Source organism: Rhinoderma darwinii, chromosome 7 (genome assembly GCF_050947455.1).
Source record: "Rhinoderma darwinii isolate aRhiDar2 chromosome 7, aRhiDar2.hap1, whole genome shotgun sequence".
Classification (NCBI taxonomy): Eukaryota; Metazoa; Chordata; class Amphibia; order Anura; family Rhinodermatidae; genus Rhinoderma; species Rhinoderma darwinii.
In genome coordinates, this window is record NC_134693.1 from 60,815,203 (window position 1) to 60,837,860 (window position 22,658).

The 22,658-nt window shown below is 43.3% G+C and overlaps 1 protein-coding gene across 1 annotated transcript in view; it reads right to left on the reverse strand.

The window, feature by feature from the left end:
- CDC73 (cell division cycle 73) overlaps positions 1–22,658 on the reverse strand; it is a 77,770-nt gene that overhangs the window by 40,194 nt on the left and 14,918 nt on the right. The window contains exons 4-9 of the mRNA XM_075833432.1: positions 16,165–16,227; positions 16,030–16,082; positions 11,711–11,799; positions 10,947–11,163; positions 8,894–8,992; positions 205–283 (exon numbers count right to left, since the gene is read on the reverse strand). Of these exons, the coding sequence (XP_075689547.1) occupies positions 205–283; positions 8,894–8,992; positions 10,947–11,163; positions 11,711–11,799; positions 16,030–16,082; positions 16,165–16,227 (600 nt within the window). The remainder of the gene's footprint in view (positions 1–204; positions 284–8,893; positions 8,993–10,946; positions 11,164–11,710; positions 11,800–16,029; positions 16,083–16,164; positions 16,228–22,658) is intronic.

Consider the following 22,658-nt stretch of genomic DNA (forward strand, 5'->3'; position numbering starts at 1 on the left):
TAAAAAAATAGAACACTGTCTAATCATGTATTTACTAACTGTTTAACTAAAAAAAATTAAAAAAAAAATTCTAGCGCCACATTCCCTTTAAGAATACTATAATTCAGTGATAACCGGTTTAATACATTAAAGAACAAAACTCAGAACTAGACTGTACAAACATGCTAAGAAAACGTAACTTCTATATTTCACTTAATCACGTACCTTCTTTCCCTTTGAACCTTTCCTGATCGTATCGATTGTAGATCTGTGGAGCTGGCTGTTTGTTTCTCAGTGTTGGGTCCTACAAAACACAAAAGGTTTTATTTAGCACTAGACTCAAATGGCAGATCATGCTTTGAAATTCCAGAGACAAAGTTAGGGCTTATTCACATCTAGAGGACTACTTAAAGAGGCTCTGTCACCAGATTTTGCAACCCCTGTCTGCTATTGCAGCAGATCGGCGCTGCAATGTAGATTACAGTAACGTTTTTATTTTAAAAAAACTAGCATTTTCGGCCAAGTTATGACCATGTTTGTATTTATGCAAATGAGGCTTGCAAAAGTCCAAGTGGGCGTGTTTAAAGTAAAAGTCCAACTGGGCGTGTATTATGTGCGTTCATCGGGGCGTTTTTACTACTTTTACTAGCTGGGCGTTCTGATGAGAAGTATCATCCACTTCTCTTCAGAATGCCCAGCTTCTGGCAGTGCAGACACAGAGCGTGTTCGAGAGATCACGCTGTGACGTCACTCACGGGTCCTGCATCGTGTCGGACGAGCGAGGACACATCGGCACCAGAGGCTACAGTTGATTCTGCAGCAGCATCGGCGTTTGCAGGTAAGTCGATGTAGCTACTTACCTGCAAACGCCGATGCTGCTGCAGAATCAACTGTAGCCTCTGGTGCCGATGTGGCCGACACGATGCAGGACCTGGGGCAGGAAGTGAGTGACGTCACAGCGTGATCTCTCGAGAACACGCTGTGTGTCTGCACTGCCAGAAGCTGGGCGTTCTGAAGAGAAGTGGATGATACTTCTCGTCAGAACGCCCAGCTAGTAAAAGTAGTAAAAACGCCCCGATGTACGCACATAATATACGCCCAGTTGGACTTTTACTTTAAACACGCCCACTTGGGCTTTTGCAAGCCTCATTTGCATAAATACAAAAATGGTCATAACTTGGCCAAAAAGGCTCGTTTTTTAAAAATAAAAACGTTACTGTAATCTACATTGCAGCGCCTATCTACTGCAATAGCAGATAGGGGTTGCAAAATCTGGTGACAGAGCCTCTTTAAGTCAACATTTCTGCATCTGAATAGGTACGTTTCTACAGCTTGTGCATGAAATTCTGTAAAAATCATTCCGATGAAAGGGACAGTCGGAAATTTTGAAACAAATCTGCCATGTGAACTTACGCGGATTGTCAGAAATAGGAATTTTACTGGTATTACAAAAGTCTCATTGTATTCAATAGGGAACACAGTACCATGGGTATAGGCCGCTGACTGTAGGTAAATATTAAAAAAAATTAAAAATACATGGCTCCGCCCAGTGGGCTATACCCTCTGCTGAGCAGAGAAGGTTTAACACAAGGTTTCCAATGAGAAGAGCAACCTCAAGCAGCCCAAAAATATAATAAATAAATAGGGCGGGACTGGTATCCCAGTGAATTCAATGAGAGAGGGATCTTACTGGCAAGTACAAAAACACGGTTTCCTCGTTAAAGTATTCACTGGGGTCACAGTACCATGGGACGTCCTAAAATAGTCCCTTAGGGTGGGAAAACAGAATCATAGACATGCGAGCAGCCTAAACCACATCTGACTGCAACATTATCTAACCCAAACTGGCATCAGCAGAGGTCAAAGAATGGATCCGGTAATACCTTGAAAAAAAAGGGACAAGGACCAGGTGACGGCTTTACAGACCTAAAGGGCAGAAGCCTGATGACGCACCGCCCAAGAGGACCCAAACTGCCCAAGTAGAATGAGCAGTGACCTAGAAGAATAGGGCTTTTAACGGCCAAACGAATCCAGCTAGCAATGATGGCCTTTGAGGTCAGGCAACCCTTATGAGGACCCTCAGGAATAGCAAATAGTGAGTGTCTTCCAGAAGTACTTCTTAGCTGCAATGTAGACCCGAAGGGCTCTAACGATATCTAAGCAATGTAAGGCAAGTTCTCATGGACGAGAAGGTTTAAGACAAAATGTCTTCATTAAGATGGGAGGAAACCACCGGACACCGCACCACCTTGTCCCTATGAAAAACCGTAAACGGAGGTTTGCAGGATACAACCGCCAGCTCAGAAACTCTTTAGATCGACGTGGTCGCCACAAAGAAAACTACATTCCAGGATAAGATCCTGACAGAAACTTCCCGCAAAATGTTCAAAGGGTGCAGCCTAGGACCAGATTGAGGTCCCAAGATTCCAGGGGACACCGATAAGGAATAGCACAATGTGCGACTCCCTGCAAAAAAGAGTGTCTTAATTGGAGCGCGGAAAGGCAACATGCATTGGAAAAGGACAGAAGCTGAAACCTGCCCCTTTAAAGTAGCCAAACTGAGTCTCTGATCCAAACTGACCTAGAGGAAGGCCAGAATACGCGGGATGGAAAAACTGAGGGGGTGGAGTTGAAGGGATTCACACCACCTAAAATAAGCCAACCAAGTACGATGTAAATCCTATGGGATTGATTCTTGGTCTGAATAACCAGGTCAGAGAAATTTTAAACTTCAAGACCACGGTTTCAACAGTCAAGCTGTCAAACGAAGCCGAGATAAATCGTCCTTGTTAGCGGATTGAGGTACGCCACTGCTGTAGAGCTGTCTGTCTGTATTTGCATCGGAAGACCCGGTTGATGAGACGTCCAGTGAGACAGGACCAGGAAGGTGGCCCTCAGCTCCAAGATGTTGATCTGGAGCAGAGCTTCTGGGTCGTACCAGGTGCCCTGGACTGTGTGGCAGCCGATGACCGCCCACCAGCCATACAAAATTGCGTCCATTGTGATGATTGCCAGTAGAGAGTCGTGAAGAGTTTTCCCTGAGAGATGTTTGGGAAAGACATCCACAAAAGCAGCTCCTTCTTGACTGAAAGGGCAGACAGATCATCAGATCCAAGGATCCTAGAGACTTCTCCCAACGAGATAGCATTGCCAGTTGTAGAGATCAGAAGTGAAATTGAGCAAATGGGACTGCCTAGAAAGTGGCGACCATCATCCCCAGGACTTTCATGCAGAAGCAGATGAAGCAAGGAACAATCTTGCAGAGTACGGTCATTCTGTCGGAGAGCGGTGATCTTGTCCTTGGGTAAGAATACATGGGTGAGAACATATCCAGGACCATTCCTAGAAACTCCATTCTCCGAGAAGTAGGGAGATGACTTTGTGCTGTTGATCAGCCATCCAAATTGCAAAGACAATCTAGTGTAATGGTCTAAGTTGACCTGTTTGGAAGGTGCCTTAACCAGAAGATGGTCCAAGTATGGGCTAACCGCAATCCCCTTGGATCTGAGGAGAGCCATGATCTTGGTAAAGACCCTTGGAGCTGTGGCCAGCACGAAGGGGGGGGGGGGCCACAAACTGGAAATGCTCGAAACCTACTGCAAATCACAGGATACGCTGATGAACCTGAGCAATGGGAACAAGAAGATAGGCATCCTAGATGTATATTACAGACAGGAACTCGTCAACCTCCAAGGAAACAACCACCGATCGCAGAGACTCCATGCGTAACCCTCAAATCGTCACCTGTCAATTGAGCAATTTTAGATCCAAAATGGGACGAAGAGATCAGTCCTTCTTTCGTACTGTGAAAAGGTTTGAATAAAAACCCCTTGAATAGTTCTGGAGCTAGTACTGGGGACAATAACTCCTTGAGGAAAAGGCTTTGAATGGCTTTAGAAAGAGCCTGGGCTCCAGAGGGGCACCGAAGGGGCATTGACAGGAAAAAACACCCTGGGGGGGGGGCGAGAAGAAAACACTATTTTGTAGCCCGACGACACAACCTCCCGCACCCAAGCGTCTACGATGTTTTTGAGCCAGATCTACTGGAAGGAGAGCAGTTGCTCCGCCCCCACCAGAGGGAGCACCTCGGGTGAGGGCAAATTTTCAGGCTGTGGAAGCCCGCTGTGCCAGAGCAGGTCTAGTGGGTCTGTTGCGGGACTGCCAGGAGCTTCTGGGACAAAAGGGAGGTCTCTGTACTCAGAAGGGACGGGGAGTCACGTGAGCTCTGCCTCGGACGTGGAACAGAGTACCAAAATGAACGAAACCACCTTTGTCTTCTGACTGAGGGACATGGGTGTCGCCTTTGGTGACGTTATGGAAGTAAAGTGCTCCTTCCTACTGTAGCCTCAGAAATGAGTTGAACCATGTCGGGGCCATAAAGGAGATCCTGTGCAAATGGAAGGGCGAAAACCTTTCTAGAGAGACTGTCAGGTATCCCAGTTCCTAGTCCAAATGGCCCTGTGGACAGCTACCGCCTTAGCCGACCGTTAGGCAGCTTGGACAGAGACGTCACAGATCTATTTAGACATCTGCAAAAGCTGTGCAGCTATCAGGGGAGTATCCACTTAAAATTCCACTGAATCAATACCGTCCTGTAGTTGAGTAGCTAAACTAGATCAGCTAAACCAATATGCTTCAAAAGAGGGTCTGACTGAAGCTGCAGCCGCGCTGAAAGTGGCTTTTGACAGACTCCATTTTGGCATTGACTGGATCCTTTAAGGTGGAAGCATCTGCAACTGATAAGGTAGTATTTTCATAAAGCTGGGCAATGGGAGCATCTACCTCGGGGTGAGATGACCGTTTGGTAATACACTCATCAGAGAACGGAAACATAGTCCGCACTCTTGGACACATGCATAGGCTGGTCAGGGTGTTTCCATGCATCAGAATGTCAAAATCCTTATGGATCTGGAAAGACAAGAGGGGGGGGGGGGGGGGGGTCGCCTGTGGCAGATGCAATAACTAATTCTGAGGGGATTAAGCAGGATCATCCACAATCTAAAGTATATCTCTCACTGTCTGAATGAGATCCTTCACAGGAAGAATGGGTTCGCTTCTGTTACACTGAAACTCTGAGTCGGAGGGAGGGACCTTCCCTGAAGAAGCTGGTTCAGATATAGCTCTAGAATGAAAGGAGTGAAAGATGCCTGCAGCATTTTTGTCCAAAGAGCAATCGGAGGAAGAATGATATCTGCTTGATTACCCGACCCGCTTGCGGGATGTACTGGGAGAACTAGAACGAGTGCAATCCAGGGAAGAGTGTCTGGGGGACTGAATGGACTGTACTGCCGGAGAGGGGTTAGACAATTGGGACGCTAACTGCTGAGGAAGGAGTTCTAAGGCATCCGCCGTGGCTTGAGAGGGGCGGGCAAGATTATCTACCACCTGGGTGAGGGAAGTCGCCCTTTGGGGGGTAATGTGCTCACTAACCATGGGCGCTTGGGAGTCCTGTGATGCTTTAGGCGGAGGGCATTGAACACAGACTGGGTCAGCCTGCCCACATGGAAACTTCGTACTGCACCACATACATGCAAAGTGCGTTACAATGACAGGAGAGGGTTTGGGTCTTAGGAGCTATTCCCTTTGAAGACATATTAAAGAGGCTCTGTCACCACATTATAAGTGCCCTATCACCTACATAAGGAGATCAGCGCTATCATGTAGGTGACAGCAGTGCTTTTTATTTAAAAAAAACTATCTATTTTCACCATGTTATTAGCGATTTTAGCTTTATACTAATGTTTCTCAATGGACAACTGGGAGTGTTTTACTATTGACCAAGTGGGCGTTGTACAGAGGAGTGTAGGACGCTGACCAATCAGTCATGCACTCCCCTCCATTCACTCAGCGCATAGGGATCCTTTTACATCAGTATGTGCTGTCTTATGCGAACACATTAACGATACTGAAGTGTTTAGAGAGTGAATAGACATTCCACGGGATGTCTTCCCAATCCCTGCACTTTGTTACGGTTTCTGTGGTAGTTACAGCAGAGCAAGCGTAATCCTGCAAGATTACGCTGTAAATGACAGGTTACAGCGAGATTACGCTTCCTCTGCTGTAACTACCATAGAAACAGTAACGAAGTGCAGAGATAGTGAATAGACATTCCACGGGATGTCTATTCACAGTCTAAACACTTCAGTATCGTTAATGTGTTAGTATAAGACAGCACATACTGATCTAAAAGGATCCCTATGCGCTGCCTAAATGAATGGAGAGAAGTGTATGATGCTGATTGGTCAGCGTCATACACTCCTCTGTACAACGCCCACTTGGTCAATAGTAAAACAAGCCCAGTTGTCCATTGAGAAACTCATTCGCATAAATCTAAAATTGGTAATAAAGTGGTGAAAATAGATAGGTTTTTTTCAATAAAAAGCACTGCTGTCACCTACATTATAGCGCCTCTCTCATTATGCAGGAGATAGGGCACTTATAAATTGGTGACAGAGCCTCTTTAAGAGCCTTTTACAATAAAAACACTATAGCCAATGGCTATCCTACCAGACCCCCTAGTTGCTGTGTCCTCTGTAAAGCAGGAACGTTGGCAGTGCTGTATGACCTCCGTACACCACTCCGTGTACTATGGCATTCATTACCGGTCATAGGGGGAAGCATCTGAGGGGGAACAGAATAACCCCTCCCCTTCCAGCCAAAACGGCAAGACGGGAGGAGAGCAAGCTGTAGCGTGAGAGGGCGTGACCAGCTTGTGGCCTAGCAATGAACCAAAGCTGGGAACTAAATTATTGGTAGCGCCGGCGAAACACCACAGTTTACTCTGCGAGGCCAGTCTTAAGTAAAGAACAGAAGATAAATGCTGAAAAAGGTTTGCCAGCACTTAAGCGTTACAAGACACCTCAGAATAAAGTGCCCCATCTATATCGAATGCCGCAAGCACGCTCAGATTGTCTGAATTGTTCCACCACCACAGCAGATCCCGGGGGGGGGGCACGATTAGCTGTCAATCATCTTAAGGTGCACACGTAGTGTGGCTGTGCAGCATCCTCAGCTGCCGGTGCAGTGATAATAGGGGAATGCATGACTAAGGTGGGAAGAGCATCCGCCAGAATGGCAGGCATGTGGTAATTCCTTTCGCCCAGCGCCTGCTGGAGTGTCACCAAGTAAAAAAAACTAACAGAATTTGACATTTCTGCCTCCTACGGACATTAGGCTAAATCTAAAAAGGCGAGTGCTCAGCAGAGGGTATAGCCCACTTGGCAGAGCCACACTTTTTTTTATATTACCCATGGTACAGTGTCCCCCAGTGAATACTTTAATAAAGTGTTCATTTGTATATTATCTGCAGTAGATATTAATAAATATTCACCATTAACGTTAAAACATTCCTCAAAGTAATATTCGAATCATGCAATATTACAAAAATATAATGTACCTTGAATCACGGGAAGGTGTGGCGGTTTGGGGGGGGGGGCCCTGGAGATTTGCTGGTGTCGATGGTTGCCATAGCAGCCAGGGGACTAACAAAGGACACTAAGCCAGGCCTGCCATCACTATATGAATATTAGACCTGGCTTAAAAGAGGCTCTGCCAACACATTAGAAGTGCCCTATCTCCTAGATAAGGAGATCGGCGCTATGATGTAGGTGACAGCAGTGCTTTTTATTTTAAAAAAAACGATCTATTTTTACCACTTTATTAGCGGTTTTATATTTATGCTAACGAGTTGCTTAATGCCCAAGTGGGCGTTGTACAGGGGAGTGTATGACACTGACCAATCAGCATCATGCACTCCTCTCAATTCATTTACACAGCGCATAGGGATCCTGTTAGATCCTTATGTGCTGTCTTATACTTACACATTAACAATACTGACGTGTTTAGACAGTGAATAGACATTCCACGGGATGTCTATTCACAATCTCTGTACTTTGTTACTCTGTCTGTGGTAGTTACAGCCGAGGACGTGTAATCTCGCGAGATTACGTGGTAAATGACAGGTTACAACGAGATCACGCTTCCTCGGCTGTAACTACCATAGAAACACTAACAAAGTGCAGAGATTGTGAATAGACATCCCGTGGAATGTCTATTCACTGTCTAAACACTTCAGTATTGTTAATGTGTTAGTATAAGACAGCACATAAGGATCTAACAGGATCCCTATGCGCTGCCTAAATGAATGGAGAGAAGTGTATGATGCTGATTGGTCAGCGTCATACACTCCTCTGTACAACGTCCACTTGGTCTAAAGTGAAAATACGCCCACTTGAGCATTAAGCAACTCATTAGCATAAATCTAAAAACTCTAATAAAGTGTTAAAAATAGATTTTTTTTAAATAAAAAGCATTACGGTCACCTACATTATAGCGCCCATCTCCTTATGTAGGAGATAGGGCACTTATAATGTGGTGACAGAGCCTCTTTAAAGAGACTCGGTCACCACATTATAAGTGCCCTGTCTCCTACATAAGGAGATGGGCGCTATAATGTAGGTGATAGCAGTGCTTTTTATTTTAAAAAACCATCTAGTTTTACCACGTTAGGAGCGATTTTAGCTTTATGCTAATTAGTTTCTTAAGGCCCCAGTGGGCGTGTTTTTACTTTAGACCAAGTGGGCGTTGTGCAGAGGAGTGTATGACGCTGACCAATCAGCGTCATGCACTTCTCTCCATTCATTTAGTCAGCGCATAGTGACACTGCGTTGTTCACTATGTGCTGTCTTATACTGACATATTAACGTTACTGAAGTGTTTGGACAGTGACTAGACGTTCCTTCCAGCCAGGACGGGATTGTGAATAGACATCCCGACACTTCGGTAACGTTTGTTTGGTACTTACAGCAGAGCAAAGCGTAATCTCGGTGTAACCGGTCATTTATAACTATTTACATCCTTCAAGTATTTAGTAGAGGCAGTTATATATTTTAGCTAAGCAAATGAAGTCCCCTACCGTTGGTGCAGTTGTTTGTACTGGTCTTGGCTCCGGTGCACGACCCTCTTCTCGTGCTTTCACATTTTGAAGTATTGCAAAAATGTTTTTGGCAAAATTCTGAAAAGAAATATGGAAAATGGTTAAGAAAAAAAAAAAAAGTGGGGCCTTAGTGGTGTGCGAGTGCACAGGGCGCTGCACCCTCCTAGCATGTAGTGGGCGCCACCGGGCTCTGCTCTTATTTACACACACTGAGTAAACAGGTGCGAGGAGCAGAGGAGGAAGCTCCGCCCACAGCCTGTGATCCTGTCAGCAGAGAGTGTGTGTGCGCGCGAGTGTGTGTGCGCGAGTGTGCGTCCGGTTCAGGACCGTGCTATTTTAAACCTCCAGGACCAAGTACCGTTAACCATTTAGCAAGCGTTAAATATCGCTAACTTTTTTTTTTTTATTTGTTGGGCTAGCGACGCAATTTCTTTTCGTTTTATATTTCCCCTGTAGACCATGCAGGTTTCTTTTTGTTATAATTCTTAGACACATCTTTTGCTATTTTAGGCTTAAAGTTTGAAAATAGTAAAAAAAAAAGCAGTTTTTTTTTCTTTACTTTTTAGCAGTTTTTTTGGTAATCTACTTTTACTCTAAAATAGACCTTTTATTTGTGATCGCCATTGGCACCCGGATATAAAAATATATATATATATGCATGAATGCATTTAGAAAGCAAAAAATAGGCAGAAACCCTCCCTGAACCTAATCATACAATTTGTGGAGACCGAAAATGTTACGTTTTGTTTTTTTTGTAATACAAAAAGTTTTTATGCAAAATGGCATGCAGTGCTGGGTGGCATTTTCACAGCGTTCCGGGTGTCTACTGTAAAAAATATATGTGTATGGGGGCATAATATGATTTTTTTATTTTTATTTTATAATTCAGGTTTTATCTGTGTATGTCAAAGGGTTGCCCCAGCAGCAAAAGGTTTAAAGAGGTTTTCTTATTATGATCCTTTATCCCCTACCCTGTGGATAGGTGATCAATGTCTGATCATGAAAATAAGGGTCCCGAGGTGACCTATCCCGGTAGCCCCATAGACAGTCCATGGAGCTATGGCCAAGGATGTGCAGTTCCGCTCTATTCGCATAAGTCACTCAAAAAAACACATCCTCAGAATCTGTGGGGTTCTTAGCTATCAGACCCCCACAGATAAAAGAAACGTTAAATCAGAGATTTATCACCTATCATATGGATAGGTTATAAAGGATAATCAAAAGAAAATCCCTTTAATATGCAAGATAGCCACAAAAAAAAAAAAAAATTGAGAAGGAGGCGAGCTGCAATTTTAGAGACAACGCACAAAATGAATGATGCTGTGCTTGGTGAAAGCTGAAGATGCCCCTTTGAGCTCGTGATTAGAGGGTGTCTCGCGGATCAAACCCTACAGGCAGCACCCCTATTAGGATAAAATCACACATTGCAAATTTTGTTGCAGAAATTTCTGCAACTGAAAATCTGTTCTATTCTTCTGAATGGGGTTGTTTCTGCAGCAAGAACAGATTTCAGCACATTTCATTCAGATAAAAGTAACTGATTTTATGTCGCAGAAAATTTCTGCAACATGGATGCATGAGAACAACGGTTTGAGAATTCTTAAAAAGCATCACATACAATCCGTTAACCGTCATTCAATTATATTGAGTGGGAAAAAAAATACACAATACAGGACTGCCAGTGGTCTAGGGTAGTGATGGTGTGAATACCCGGTGTTCTGTGGTTTACAAGTCATGTCTCCTAAGTGTTTAGAGAGGACTGTCACCCTTGACTTCCTTCCCTTGGATATAAGGCGGACATGCTCCTCAAAAACTTGTTTCATGCGAGAAAAAGAGTCTTACCCCAAAAAAACACAGTAATCTGTATTAGCGGTATAAGAGAATTTGGGGCTCAGATTTCCTTTAACAGTAATTGATCGAGTGAAAGGTTAACTCCTAGAGCAGTAACAAGACTTTTATGTGTAGAAAGGTTTATGAAACAAAAAATCATCAATACAAGAGTGAAGCTTGACATCGTAATTGGAACACTCACTTTTCCTGTACTCTGCAGTATAGTCGTTCTTGTTCTCCATACTCGCTCCCTACTCACAATATCCCTGGTAACATCCACTTCTGCATCCACAAAACTCCTCTGTTTTAAGGCGGTTATATCATCATCCAAATCGGTTTTGATTGTGGTTTTTCTTTTTGCCATAATTTTGGCTTTGATGGCAGCAATTTTTTCAACGGACATGGCTTCTGAGAGGGAACTGAAAACATGGATTTAAAAAAAAAATTAATAAAGTTTCACATCAACATCTAAATACTTATATACAAATAGGCATTTATTTTCACGGCCCCCTTGTTCCCCTCCCTGGATGAAGCGGATCACGCAGCAGTTTGGCAGAGAATTATAGAGAACGGGAGGAGTCAAAAAGCACCGGACACTTCCTGGTACGGAGAACTCGCTGTGCTTCAAGAATACAGTACGTAGAGGCATTAGAGTTGATTTTTGCTATTTTGCAATAACCAAGACATGTAATAAAACGTATGCAGACAATGCTTTTCAAAATACCAGACCAGCGGTGCAGGCAGATTGGGGGGACAAGTTACAGACTCCCTTTAATGTGATTGGTACTAAATGCGTTCAAATACACACTGTATGTACATAATTGTTTTGAGGAAATATGAAGTTACAGAAAAGATTACGTAGTTTGAGTACAGGTTGTTAAATATAGAATACCCCTTATGACATGGTGCATGCTACAACAAGATTCAATACCAAAACGGTACAATTATGTGAAAAACACAGCTTACCGAATTTGCTCCGTCTGCACAATGCCTTCTTTATGGCCTTCCAGTCTAGCAGCCAGTCTCTCTTTGTCAAGACGGACACGTTCTTCATCCTAGGAAGATAGCAAATACCCATAAAGCCTAGATTAACTACGCCATGTCATTTGTTTAGCCAGATGTACACTGAGAGGGAATTTTTTTTTTTGAAGTTTAACCAAAGTAACAACCTGCCATTCATTACCGAGTACTGATCACAACTGAAAAGCTAACCCCAAATAGGCTTAACCGCCCTAAAAAAATAGAAGCGTTATATTCTCCAGTACACCCAAACGCCTAAATGAGGGCTGTAAGGAAGTGGGCACGGTATGTTACTTTATGTCCCTTCCAACCAGTCAGTCAGATGGCCTCTCTTGGCCAAAGAGCAATAAGGATATATTACAAACTGCAAAACCCTTCCTTACAACCTATTGATCAGGAATTAAGGGCCAGTTCGACAGGTGCTTTTACACCCACCAGTTTAGGATTGGTAGATTCCCCAATTTAAAACAATGGTTTATAACCATGACATATGTTAAATGGGGTTTACACAGAATGGACAATTATCACCTATTGACAGCATTTGTTTCATATCCCTGGGGTCCCCACCGTTTGGACAACCACTAATCGCAAAAACAGGGGGTCCCGTACTTCATCCTAAATGCGGTCGAGGACAATGAAATGAGCAGCGGTCAAGCACGCGCACTGCCGCTCTATTCAAAGTCAAAGGAAAGACAAACAGACATTGAATAGAATGGCGGGTGCACGCTTGAGTGACGCACCATTCAAGCAGCTTCTCAATGCGGAGAGATGCAGTGAGAAGGTTCTGGGGGTTTGCGATCCACGTTCTCACGATTGATGGGGTCTCAGCAGTGGGGGCCCCCCAGTGACTAGAAAGGGATTACCTAATCTGTGGATAGGTGTTAATTTTCGATTCTGGGACAACCCCCTTTAAGGGATTGTGGAAACCTGTTCGGAACAAAACTTGATTTACATAGATAGGGTTTTTAACGTTTTGTTTTTTTTGACCGTTCTATTAAGCACACCCTTTGGTGGAGTTAATAGGAGGACTAACATGGCAGAACTGTGGGCTTTTTACTAGGCCCCAAGATGCCATGACAACAGCAAATAGAGACTGTGATTACAAAAAAGAAGAACGTTTGCTTAATTGGCGATTGAAATTTTGCCAAAAAAGGTCTACTCTTGGATCTACCAATCATGTACAGATGCTGCGTATAAAGCGAAGGATTACAAGAAAAAGTGATCAGAATTACCTGGACTTCTGCATGGATTACTAACAAAATGTGAACTTATAGTTACATAAACGAAAGGGGGTTTTACACTGGGCAATTATCGGGCAAGCGATCGTTCATAGAACTCTCGCTGCCAATAATTGCCCTGAGTAAACAGGGCAGCGATCAGCAGATGAACTAGCAAACGCTCGTTCATCTGCTGATCGGATCGTATTAAAGAAGTTAAATATCATTGTCGGCAGCGCATCTCCCTGCGTAAACAGGGAGACGAGCGGCCGACATGATAATGTATGGGAACGAGTGATCGGAGTAACGAGCACTCATCTCCATACATAGCTCCTTGTGACAGGAGCAGATGAGCTCCGATCAACAAGCTGTCTCGTTAATTGGTGCTCACTGCACCGGCCAAAATCGGCCGATGTAATAGAGCCTTAATAAACACACAAATGGGAAAGCGTCTTTTATGGAGCACAGTTCATAAATATCCACAGTGAATGGAGAAAAATTATTTAAACCTCTTGTTAAGAACTTCTTCAAAAGCGAATTTGCAAAAAGTATTTCAATTAAAAGAGTTAGCCCCAAATTAAACATTTAGGGTATCCTGTGGATATACCAGAACGCCGGGTTCCCATGTAGCGTAAACGCTGCAGGATTTCCACAACAGAATTCTGTGCAGGAAATTCCACAGAATTTATAGTAGCAACAAAGTGAATGAGGTTTAGAAAATCTTATGCCCACTCTACGGGGGAAAAAAATGCACTAAAGTCGTGCAGAAAGTGTTCTGCGGTAAGTATTTTTAAATTCCGCAGGATGTCAATTTATGCTACGTGTTCTGTGCAGAGTTTCTGCGTGTTTGGCCCCTAGACTTCAATGGGAAGCATAAACTCTGGAACAGATCTAGGTTGTTGCGGCTTTTACTGCGTTTACGCAGTAGAAACGCAGTAAAAACCGCAGGTGCACATATACTTGCAGCAATTCGAGCTGGGGAAAAAAAACACTTATTTGTTGCGGATTTGTGCGACAGATTTACCAGCATTTTTTTCTAGATTGAGATCAGAAGTTACACGACCCTGGCTACGACTGGTGCAGCAGCCACAAGCTGCCGATTCCAGGTGGAAACTAGTGAAGAGGGGGGGGGGGGCCACACATGCATGCGGCTCTCTGAAATTCTATGCAATGAGAGTTACAGGGTTCTCGGGGACTTTTATATTGACGGCCTATCCTATTCAGAATCCTTGCACAAACGTTACCGAAGTGTCAGGATTCTGAATAGACATCACGTCCTGGCTGGTAGTGTATGTTGTTGATATTGATGACCTATCCTAAGGATAGGCCGTGAATATAAAAGTCCCGGAGAAGGCCCCATGCACACGACCGTAAAAAATCTCTGTTTTTGCGGACCGCAACTGCGGTCCGCAAAAATAGACCCATTCACTTTCATTGAACACGGACGCATTTCCGTAGCGCTACGGGTGGGTGTGTGTGCCGTAGAAATGTTCCGAAAATTATGGAACATGTACGTTCTTTTGCATTTTGCGGGCCGTGCTCCCATACTCCCGTGCTCAGGGCTTTGCAAACGCGACATGACACTCAAAACCCATACTTTGTATGGGAGCAGGACCCGAAAATGCGGATGGCAGTCGGCGGCCGGCCGTGCCCGCAGGCCGTGATTGCAGGCACGGTCGTGTGCATGGGGCTGAACCCTGTATCTCTCATCGTACAGAATTTCAGAGAGCCGCATGCATGTGTGCCCCCCCCCCCCCCCTTTCACTAGTTTCCACCTGGAATCGGCTTGCCGCACCAGTCGTAGCCAGGGTCGTGTAACCCCTGATCTCGATCTAGGTGTGGGTCCAAGAGCTGGGACCCGCATCTATCAGACATTTAGAGTATGTTCCCACACACAGGATACTCTGCAGATTTTCTGCAACAGCAAATTTGCAGCAGAATCTCTAGAAAAAATGCTGGTAAATCTGTAACAGAAATCCTCGCCAAATAGTGTTTTGTTTTTTCCCCTGCTCGAATTGCTGCAAGTCACTATTGGGGAGTTCCCACAGTTTTGGTCCCTCAAGGCTTTGCAAACGCGACATGACACTCAAAACCCATTACAGCTAAATTTGAGCTCCAAAAGCCAAACAATCCTCCTTCCCTCCTGAGCCCTGCCGTGTGTTCAAACCCCAGTTCATAAACACATATGGGGTATTACTGTACTTGGGAAGAAATAGCTTTAAAAAGAATGGGGTGCTGTTTCTCCTTTATTCTTTGCGGAAAAAAAAAATGTGAGCTAAAACGACTTTTTGCGGGAAAAAATTTAGACTTTTCTTTTTACGCCATAATTCCAAGAAATTCAGCAAGAAAAAATATAAGTGGGGTTAAAATGCTCACTTGCACCCTTAGATTAATTCCTTGGGGAGTGTCGTTTCGAAAATTGTGTATTTCCTTTGTTTTGGTAGAAGACTTCAAGCATGGCATGGTGCCTAAAATATATTCTAATAAAAAGGAGGCCCCAAAATCCTCTAGGCGCTCCTTTGCTTCTCAGGCCTGTGCTTCAGACCAGTAGCACACTAGGGCCACATCTGGGATATTTCTAAAAACTGCAGAATCTGGGCAATAAATATTGATTTGTATTGCTCTGTGATGTGGTCATAAGGGGGGTACGGTATTCTCATTTTCCCTTTGAATGCCCCGGTCAGCTTTGATCGCGGCATTCAGGGGGATAACTTTGGAAAGGGGTTTCTCTAATCTTTGCAATTAGAACGGGGCCACAGCTGTACATTACAGCCATTGCAATGCTTCTAAACACACACGCACAATCAGCATGATTTGATGCGGCTGACGCAGCACTAATGGGCGGCGGGCACTGAAGACAGAACATGGTGGCCCTTTGCAGTGCGCACACAATGTTCTATGTCATCAGGGCCGGCGTCGCTGCTCATTAGTGCGGCGCCGGCTGCATCACATCAGGATAGTGACTAAAAACATGAATTAACGGTATTGAACCATTTGCGGGGGCAGAGAATCTAAATGGTATCGATATTTCGATGCATCATACTTTACCTCTATTCTTGGTTTCTTTGCTTCAGCTAATATTTCATCTGTAGCTCTCTTCACTAGAAAAGAAATGCAAAAGTTACTTTTATATTTTGAATTCCAGAAAAAAAGGTACCCTACAGAAACAGAATTTATGCATACCCTGTGAAGATCTTTGAAGACCAATTTCCAGTGGAGCACTTCTGTCTATACTGGCAGAAGTCGCTGCAGAGAGAAAAAAAAAACAAACATTCAATACATTACATGGTTAAACCCTTTAAAATAATACCAAAACCCTTAGAGGATCGGTCACTAGTTTAGTAATGCCATATCTCCTAGCTAATCCGATAGGCGCGGTCACACTGATAAGGATAGTGAAAATTGTGTCCTAAAACTTTTATTTTAAAAGTTATGAGCTTTTCTCTAAATATGCAAATGAGGCTAATCTTGATAAACGGGCGTCAACACCAGCGATGCTCCTGAGGTGGACCTCCCTTACAGCCTCGGACGCCGTCCTATCAGCATGAAGCTGCTTCACACAGTATGAGAGAAGGAGGCTGGAGGGAAGGTGGATCACTTCAAATAGCCATATCTCGGGCTGTGGACCACCTAGAACAGCGGTTTTGGTGACATATGAAAGAGGAGATTCTAATCACAGTTCTAGCTGTGAAACAATCGGAGGTATCACCAGTAGAAAACACAGTTGAGAATGGAAGCTGTATACTATAAGATCATGCTGTGTTGCTGGGCTGTGAAAAGTAGAAAGATGCTGTGCGGGGGAAAACAGATACCGTAAATTTATGTTTTTCACTACAAAGCTGTATGGCAGTAAAGCTTAGTATTGAAATAAATGAAAGGAACACGGGACACACGCACTGTACAACCCCCGCGACATTCTCTTCCTTCAGTAACTGCTCCACTCGTCTTTAGTGCCCACAGTAGGAGGAAGGAACGCTCCTCTCCTTTCTCTTCTGCCACCAACGATTATCCGAGTATGTGAGAAGGGGCAGGGAGGGAGGAGAATGTCGTGAGTGGCACACGGTTAATGATGACGTGCCTGTGTTGCTAACGCACCCAAGCGTGGAATCAGGACCGCGCCGCATTGTACAGTGACAGACCATTCCCAGACAGGTATTAGTTAGAGCAGGGGAAAAGCTTGAAATAAAAGGCACTAGAGTAGGAACTAGTATTTTTTGCAGCCTGCACTGAGGAACATTTGGTGTTAATGTGACCCAGATTAACCCACAAAATTGCCATTATGTGAGTCACAGAGGTACTAAATTCAAAACACTATTTTCCTCACATTAATAGTAATTAAATGGAGTCGGTCACCAGAATGTCCGTATTAAACTAGTAACCGGGTATTGTAGAGGAGACTAACAAGTTTCTAACGTTTATTTTCTGCTTACTGCCTCCTTTGTAGAGAAATAAGTTTTATTAACTTTATGTTAATGAGCATTCAGGTGCAACGAGGGCGTTACCATTGCACCTAAATGCTCTTACCTCGCTCCCCAGTTCAACCCCCCTCCCTCCCTTCTTACATTGATTGACAGGGGCCAGGCAGCGTAATCAGCGCGTTTATGCCTAGCCTCGTACTATCTGTAATGCGCGCATCCCTGCTCTTCACATGGCGCATGCGCAGTACGATCTTTCTGATCGACGTTCTAATCGGCAGTACTGCGCACGCGCAGCGTCCCTGCTCTTTATTCGGCACATGCACAGTACTGCAGCTTAGAACGTCGAGCAGAAGGATCATACTGCGCATGCGCCGAGTGAAGAGCAGTGGCGCGCGCGTTACAGATAGTACGGCGCCAGGCGCTAATGCGTAGATTACGCTGCCTGGCCTGCAAATTAATGTAAGAAGGGATGTAGGGGGGGTTGAACTGGGGAGCGAAGTAAGAGAATTTAGTTGCAATGGTAACGCCCTCATTGCACCTAAATGCTCATTAGCATAAACTTAAAATGTATTTCTCTACAAAGGAGGCAGTAAGCAGAAAATGTAAATAAACGTTAGAAACCGGTTAGTGTCCTCTTAACCCCTTGAGTACCCAGCTCATTTTGGCCTTGAGGACCAGACCCATTTTTTCAAATCTGACATGTGTCACTTTATGTGGTAATAACTCCGGAATGCTTTTACCTATCCAATTGATTCTGAGATTGTTTTCTCGTGACATATTGTACTTTAGGTTAGTGAAAAAATTTTGTCGATAAATTTATTGCTTATTTGTGAAAAACACCAAAATTTAGAGAAAATATGAAGAAATTATGATTTTTCACATTTTAAATCTATCTGCTTGTAAAACAGATAGTAATACCACACAAAATAGTTACTATTTCACATTTCCCATATGTCTACTTTATGTTTGCATCGTTTTTTGAACATCCTTTTATTTTTCTACGACGTTACAAGGCTTAGAACTTTAGCAGCAATTTCTCAAATTTTCAATAAAATTTCAAAAGACTATTTTTACAGGGGCCAGTTCAGTTCTGAAGTGGTTTTGAGTGCCCTATATATTAGAAACCCCCATAAAACACCCCATTTTGAAAACTGCACCCCTCAAAGTATTCAAAACAGCATTCAGAAAGTGTTTCAACCCTTTAGGCGTCTTACAGGAATTGAAGGAAAGTAGAGCTGAAATTTGAAAATTTCATTTTTTTTTACAAAATTCATTTGTAATACATTTTTTTCTGTACCACAGAAGGTTTTACCTGAGAAACGCAACTCAATATTTATTGCCCAGATTCTGCAGTTTTTAGAAATATCCCACATGTGGCCCTAGTGTGATAATGGACTGAAACACAGGCCTCAGAAGCAAAGGAGCACCTAGTGGATTTTGGGGCCTGCTTTTTTTAGAATATATTTTAGGCACCATGTCAGGTTTGAAAAGGTCTTGTGGTGTCAAAACAGTGGAAACACCCAAAAGTGACCCTATTTTTTAAACTACACCCCTCAGGGAATTTATCTAGGGGTATAGTTAGCATTTTGACCCCACAGGTATTTTGCTATGTTTATTGGAGTTAGTCTGTGAAAATGAAAATCTACTTTTTTTCTGGAAAAACGTAGAAATTTCGAATTTTTTCAAGGAATAAAGGACAAAAAACACCCTAACATTTGTAAAGCAATTTCTCCCGATTACGGCAATACCCAATATGTGGTCATAAACTGTTGTTTGGACCCACAGCAGGGCTCAGAAGGGAAGGAACGCCATTTGGATTTTGGAGTGCTGATTTTACTGGAATGGTTTTCGGTGCCGTGTTATGTTTGCAATGCCCTGGAGGGACCTAAACAGTGGAAACCCCCCAAAAGTGACCCCATTTTGGAAACTATACCCCTCAAGGAATTTTTCTAGTGGTATAGTTAGCATTTTGACCCCACAGGTTTTTCGCTGCATTTATTGGAATTAGTCTGTGAAGATGAAAATATACTTTTTTTTCTGAAAAACGTAGAAATTTCGACTTTTTGCAAGGAATAAAGGACAAAAAGCACCCCAACATTTGTAAAGCAATTTCTCCCGATTACGGCAATACCCCATATGTGGTCATAAACTGTTGTTTGGACCCACAGCAGGGCTCAGAAGGGAAGGAACGCCATTTGGATTTTGGAGTGCTGATTTTACTGGAATGGTTTTCGGTGCCGTGTTATGTTTGCAATGCCCTGGAGGGACCTAAACAGTGGAAACCCCCCAAAAGTGACCCCATTTTGGAAACTATACCCCTCAAGGAATTTTTCTAGTGGTATAGTTAGCATTTTGACCCCACAGGTTTTTCGCTGCATTTATTGGAATTAGTCTGTGAAGATGAAAATATACTTTTTTTTCTGAAAAACGTAGAAATTTCGAATTTTTGCAAGGAATAAAGGACAAAAAGCACCCCAACATTTGTAAAGCAATTTCTCCCGATTACGGCAATACCCCATATGTGGTCATAAACTGTTGTTTGGACCCACAGCAGGGCTCAGAAGGGAAGGAACGCCATTTGGATTTTGGAGTGCTGATTTTACTGGAATGGTTTTCGGTGCCGTGTTATGTGTGCAATGCCCTGGAGGGACCTAAACAGTGGAAACCCCCCAAAAGTGACCCCATTTTGGAAACTATACCCCTCAAGGAATTTTTCTAGCGGTATAGTTAGCATTTTGACCCCACAGGTTTTTCGCTGCATTTATTGAAATTAGTCTGTGAAGATGAAAATATACTTTTTTTCTGAAAAAACATAGAATTTTCACATTTTTACAAGGAAAAAGGGAGAAAAAGCACCCCAACATTTGTAAAGCAATTTCTCCTGATTACGGAAATACCCCATATGTGGTCATAAACTTCTGCTCAGAAGGGAAGGAGCACCATTTGGATTTTGGAGCGCAGATTTTGCTGGAATGGTTTTCAGGCGCCATGTTGCATTTGAAGAGCCCCTGAGGTATTAGTACAGTGGAAACCCCCAAGAAGTGACCCCATTTTGGAAACTACACCCATTGAGGATTTTGTTTTAGGGGTGTAGTGAGCATTTGGACTCCACAGATGTTTCATAGAAGTCATAAACATTGGGCAGTGAAAGTGAAAATTTGCATTTTTTCCAATAAAAAGTTGATTAAGCCCCAAACTTTTCATTTATACAAGGGGCAATAGGAGAAAGAGCACTGCTCAATTTGTTACCCATTTTCTCTTGATTACAGCAATATCCCATATGTGGCTGTAAACTGCTATATGTGCACATGGCAAGGGTCAGAAAGGAGGGAGCACCATTTGGTTTTTGATCACAGATTCTGCTGGAATATTTTTCAGGCATCATATTGTGTTTTCAGAGCCCATGAGGTACCAATATAGAGGAAACTCACAAGATGTGACCCAATTAAGAAAACGACACCGCTCAAGGTATTCATCTAGTGGTATAGTGAGAAATTTTACTTTTCAGATTAGGAATTAAAACAAAATTGGTAGAATTTTAATTTTTATTTATTTTACAAACGCGTGGGTTTGATGAAACATTTTGGGGATGTATCAAGCACCAATGAGAAAAAAAAGAACTCACAATTCATTCATTTTTTTTTCCTGTGTTCATTGATACCCTATATAGGACCTTTTTGTATTGAGGCACACGGTGAGGCCCGGAAGTGAAGGTGTACCATGAGGCTCTTCAAGGCCTAGTTTTTGCTTGTGTGATTTTGGGCCACCATGGTGGTATTCATCTAGGGGTATAATGATTTTTTGTTTTGTTTTATATATCCAATTGGTGCACAAGTGGACAATTTTTAAATGAAGGTGACATAAAATTTAAGATGAAGTTTATATGGACATCCTGAAAATGGCATGAAAAAAATTAGTAGTCCACTGAAGAATGGTAAATTCTGAAACATTCTTTCATGCAAAGCCCTGGTTTGGAGGGGCAAGTGCTGCATTGATATATTGTATCCTTTCGGATACCCCTCTTCGCGCACACGCGACATCGTTTTTGTGGATGGCTCTTTTTTTCGGTTGGGGGGACTTCACTGGGGAAGTGCTGGCCAGGGACAATTCTATTTGCCTCACTTCCTGAAGCCCTGCTACTCGCTCCTTCCTCTTGGTCTTTAAAAATTAATTTTTTAATTACTTTTTCAAGGTACTCGAGGTACCTAGAACGATTGCCAGCACTTCGGTACAAAATAAAAGAATTGAGGAGGGCCATTTCAATTAAATATACGGACAGTTTTTTGTACCATACTTTCGTCTTTCGCATGGCACAGTATGGCTTCATTAGTTGATCTCCCAAATCCACCCCTCCCATATGCTTGTTGTAGGCCTGTATGCATACAGGCTTTGAAACAGTGGTGCTTGTTCCACGCACTGAAACTGGGCTTGTGGTGTTGCCATGCATGGTGGAGAGCATGAGGACCTCTTTTTTGTCCCTGAATTTTACCAGGAGCACATTTTCATCATATCGTGCCCTGGTTTCGCCAACTGACAGTTTCTCAGCAAGAAAAGGCTTTGGGAGGTATTTTAGATTCCTGCGAGCAGTGCCACAGGCCATTGTTTTCCTTTCAACAAGGCACTTAAAAAGCGGAACGCTGGTATAAAAGTTGTCGAGGTATAGGTGGTACCCCTTATCCATCAGAGGATGCAGCAGGTCCCACACTATTTTACCGTTTGTGCCAAGAACTGGGGGGCACTCTGGGGGACTAATCTGTTTGTCTTTCCCCTCATACACACGAAAGGAGTGTGTGTATCCAGACTGGCTCTCGGACAGTTTATATATTTTTATGCCATATCTGGCTCTTTTGTTTGGCAAGTATTGTCGGAAATGAAGCCGTCCTTTGAAATGGACTAACGATTCATCAATGGCTATGTTTTTTTCAGGAACATAAACTTCTGCAAAAACCAAATTAAAATATGTGATGATGGGCCTAATTTTGAACAGCCTATCAAAATTTGGATGATCCGGGGTGGGGCACTGCTCATTGTCAGCAAAGTGCAAAAACTTTAAAAGGGCCTCAAAACGTTTTCGCGGCATCACAGCACGGAATACAGGTGTATCGTACAAAATATCTGTGGACCAATACGATTTGATGGTGGGCTTTTTTACAAGGCCCATGTGGAGCAAGAGCCCCCAGAAGGTTGCAATTTCATTTGCATTGGTTGGGTGCCAAGCTTGGGTTCTGGCATAATGGGATGTCGGATTTTTGCCTAAGA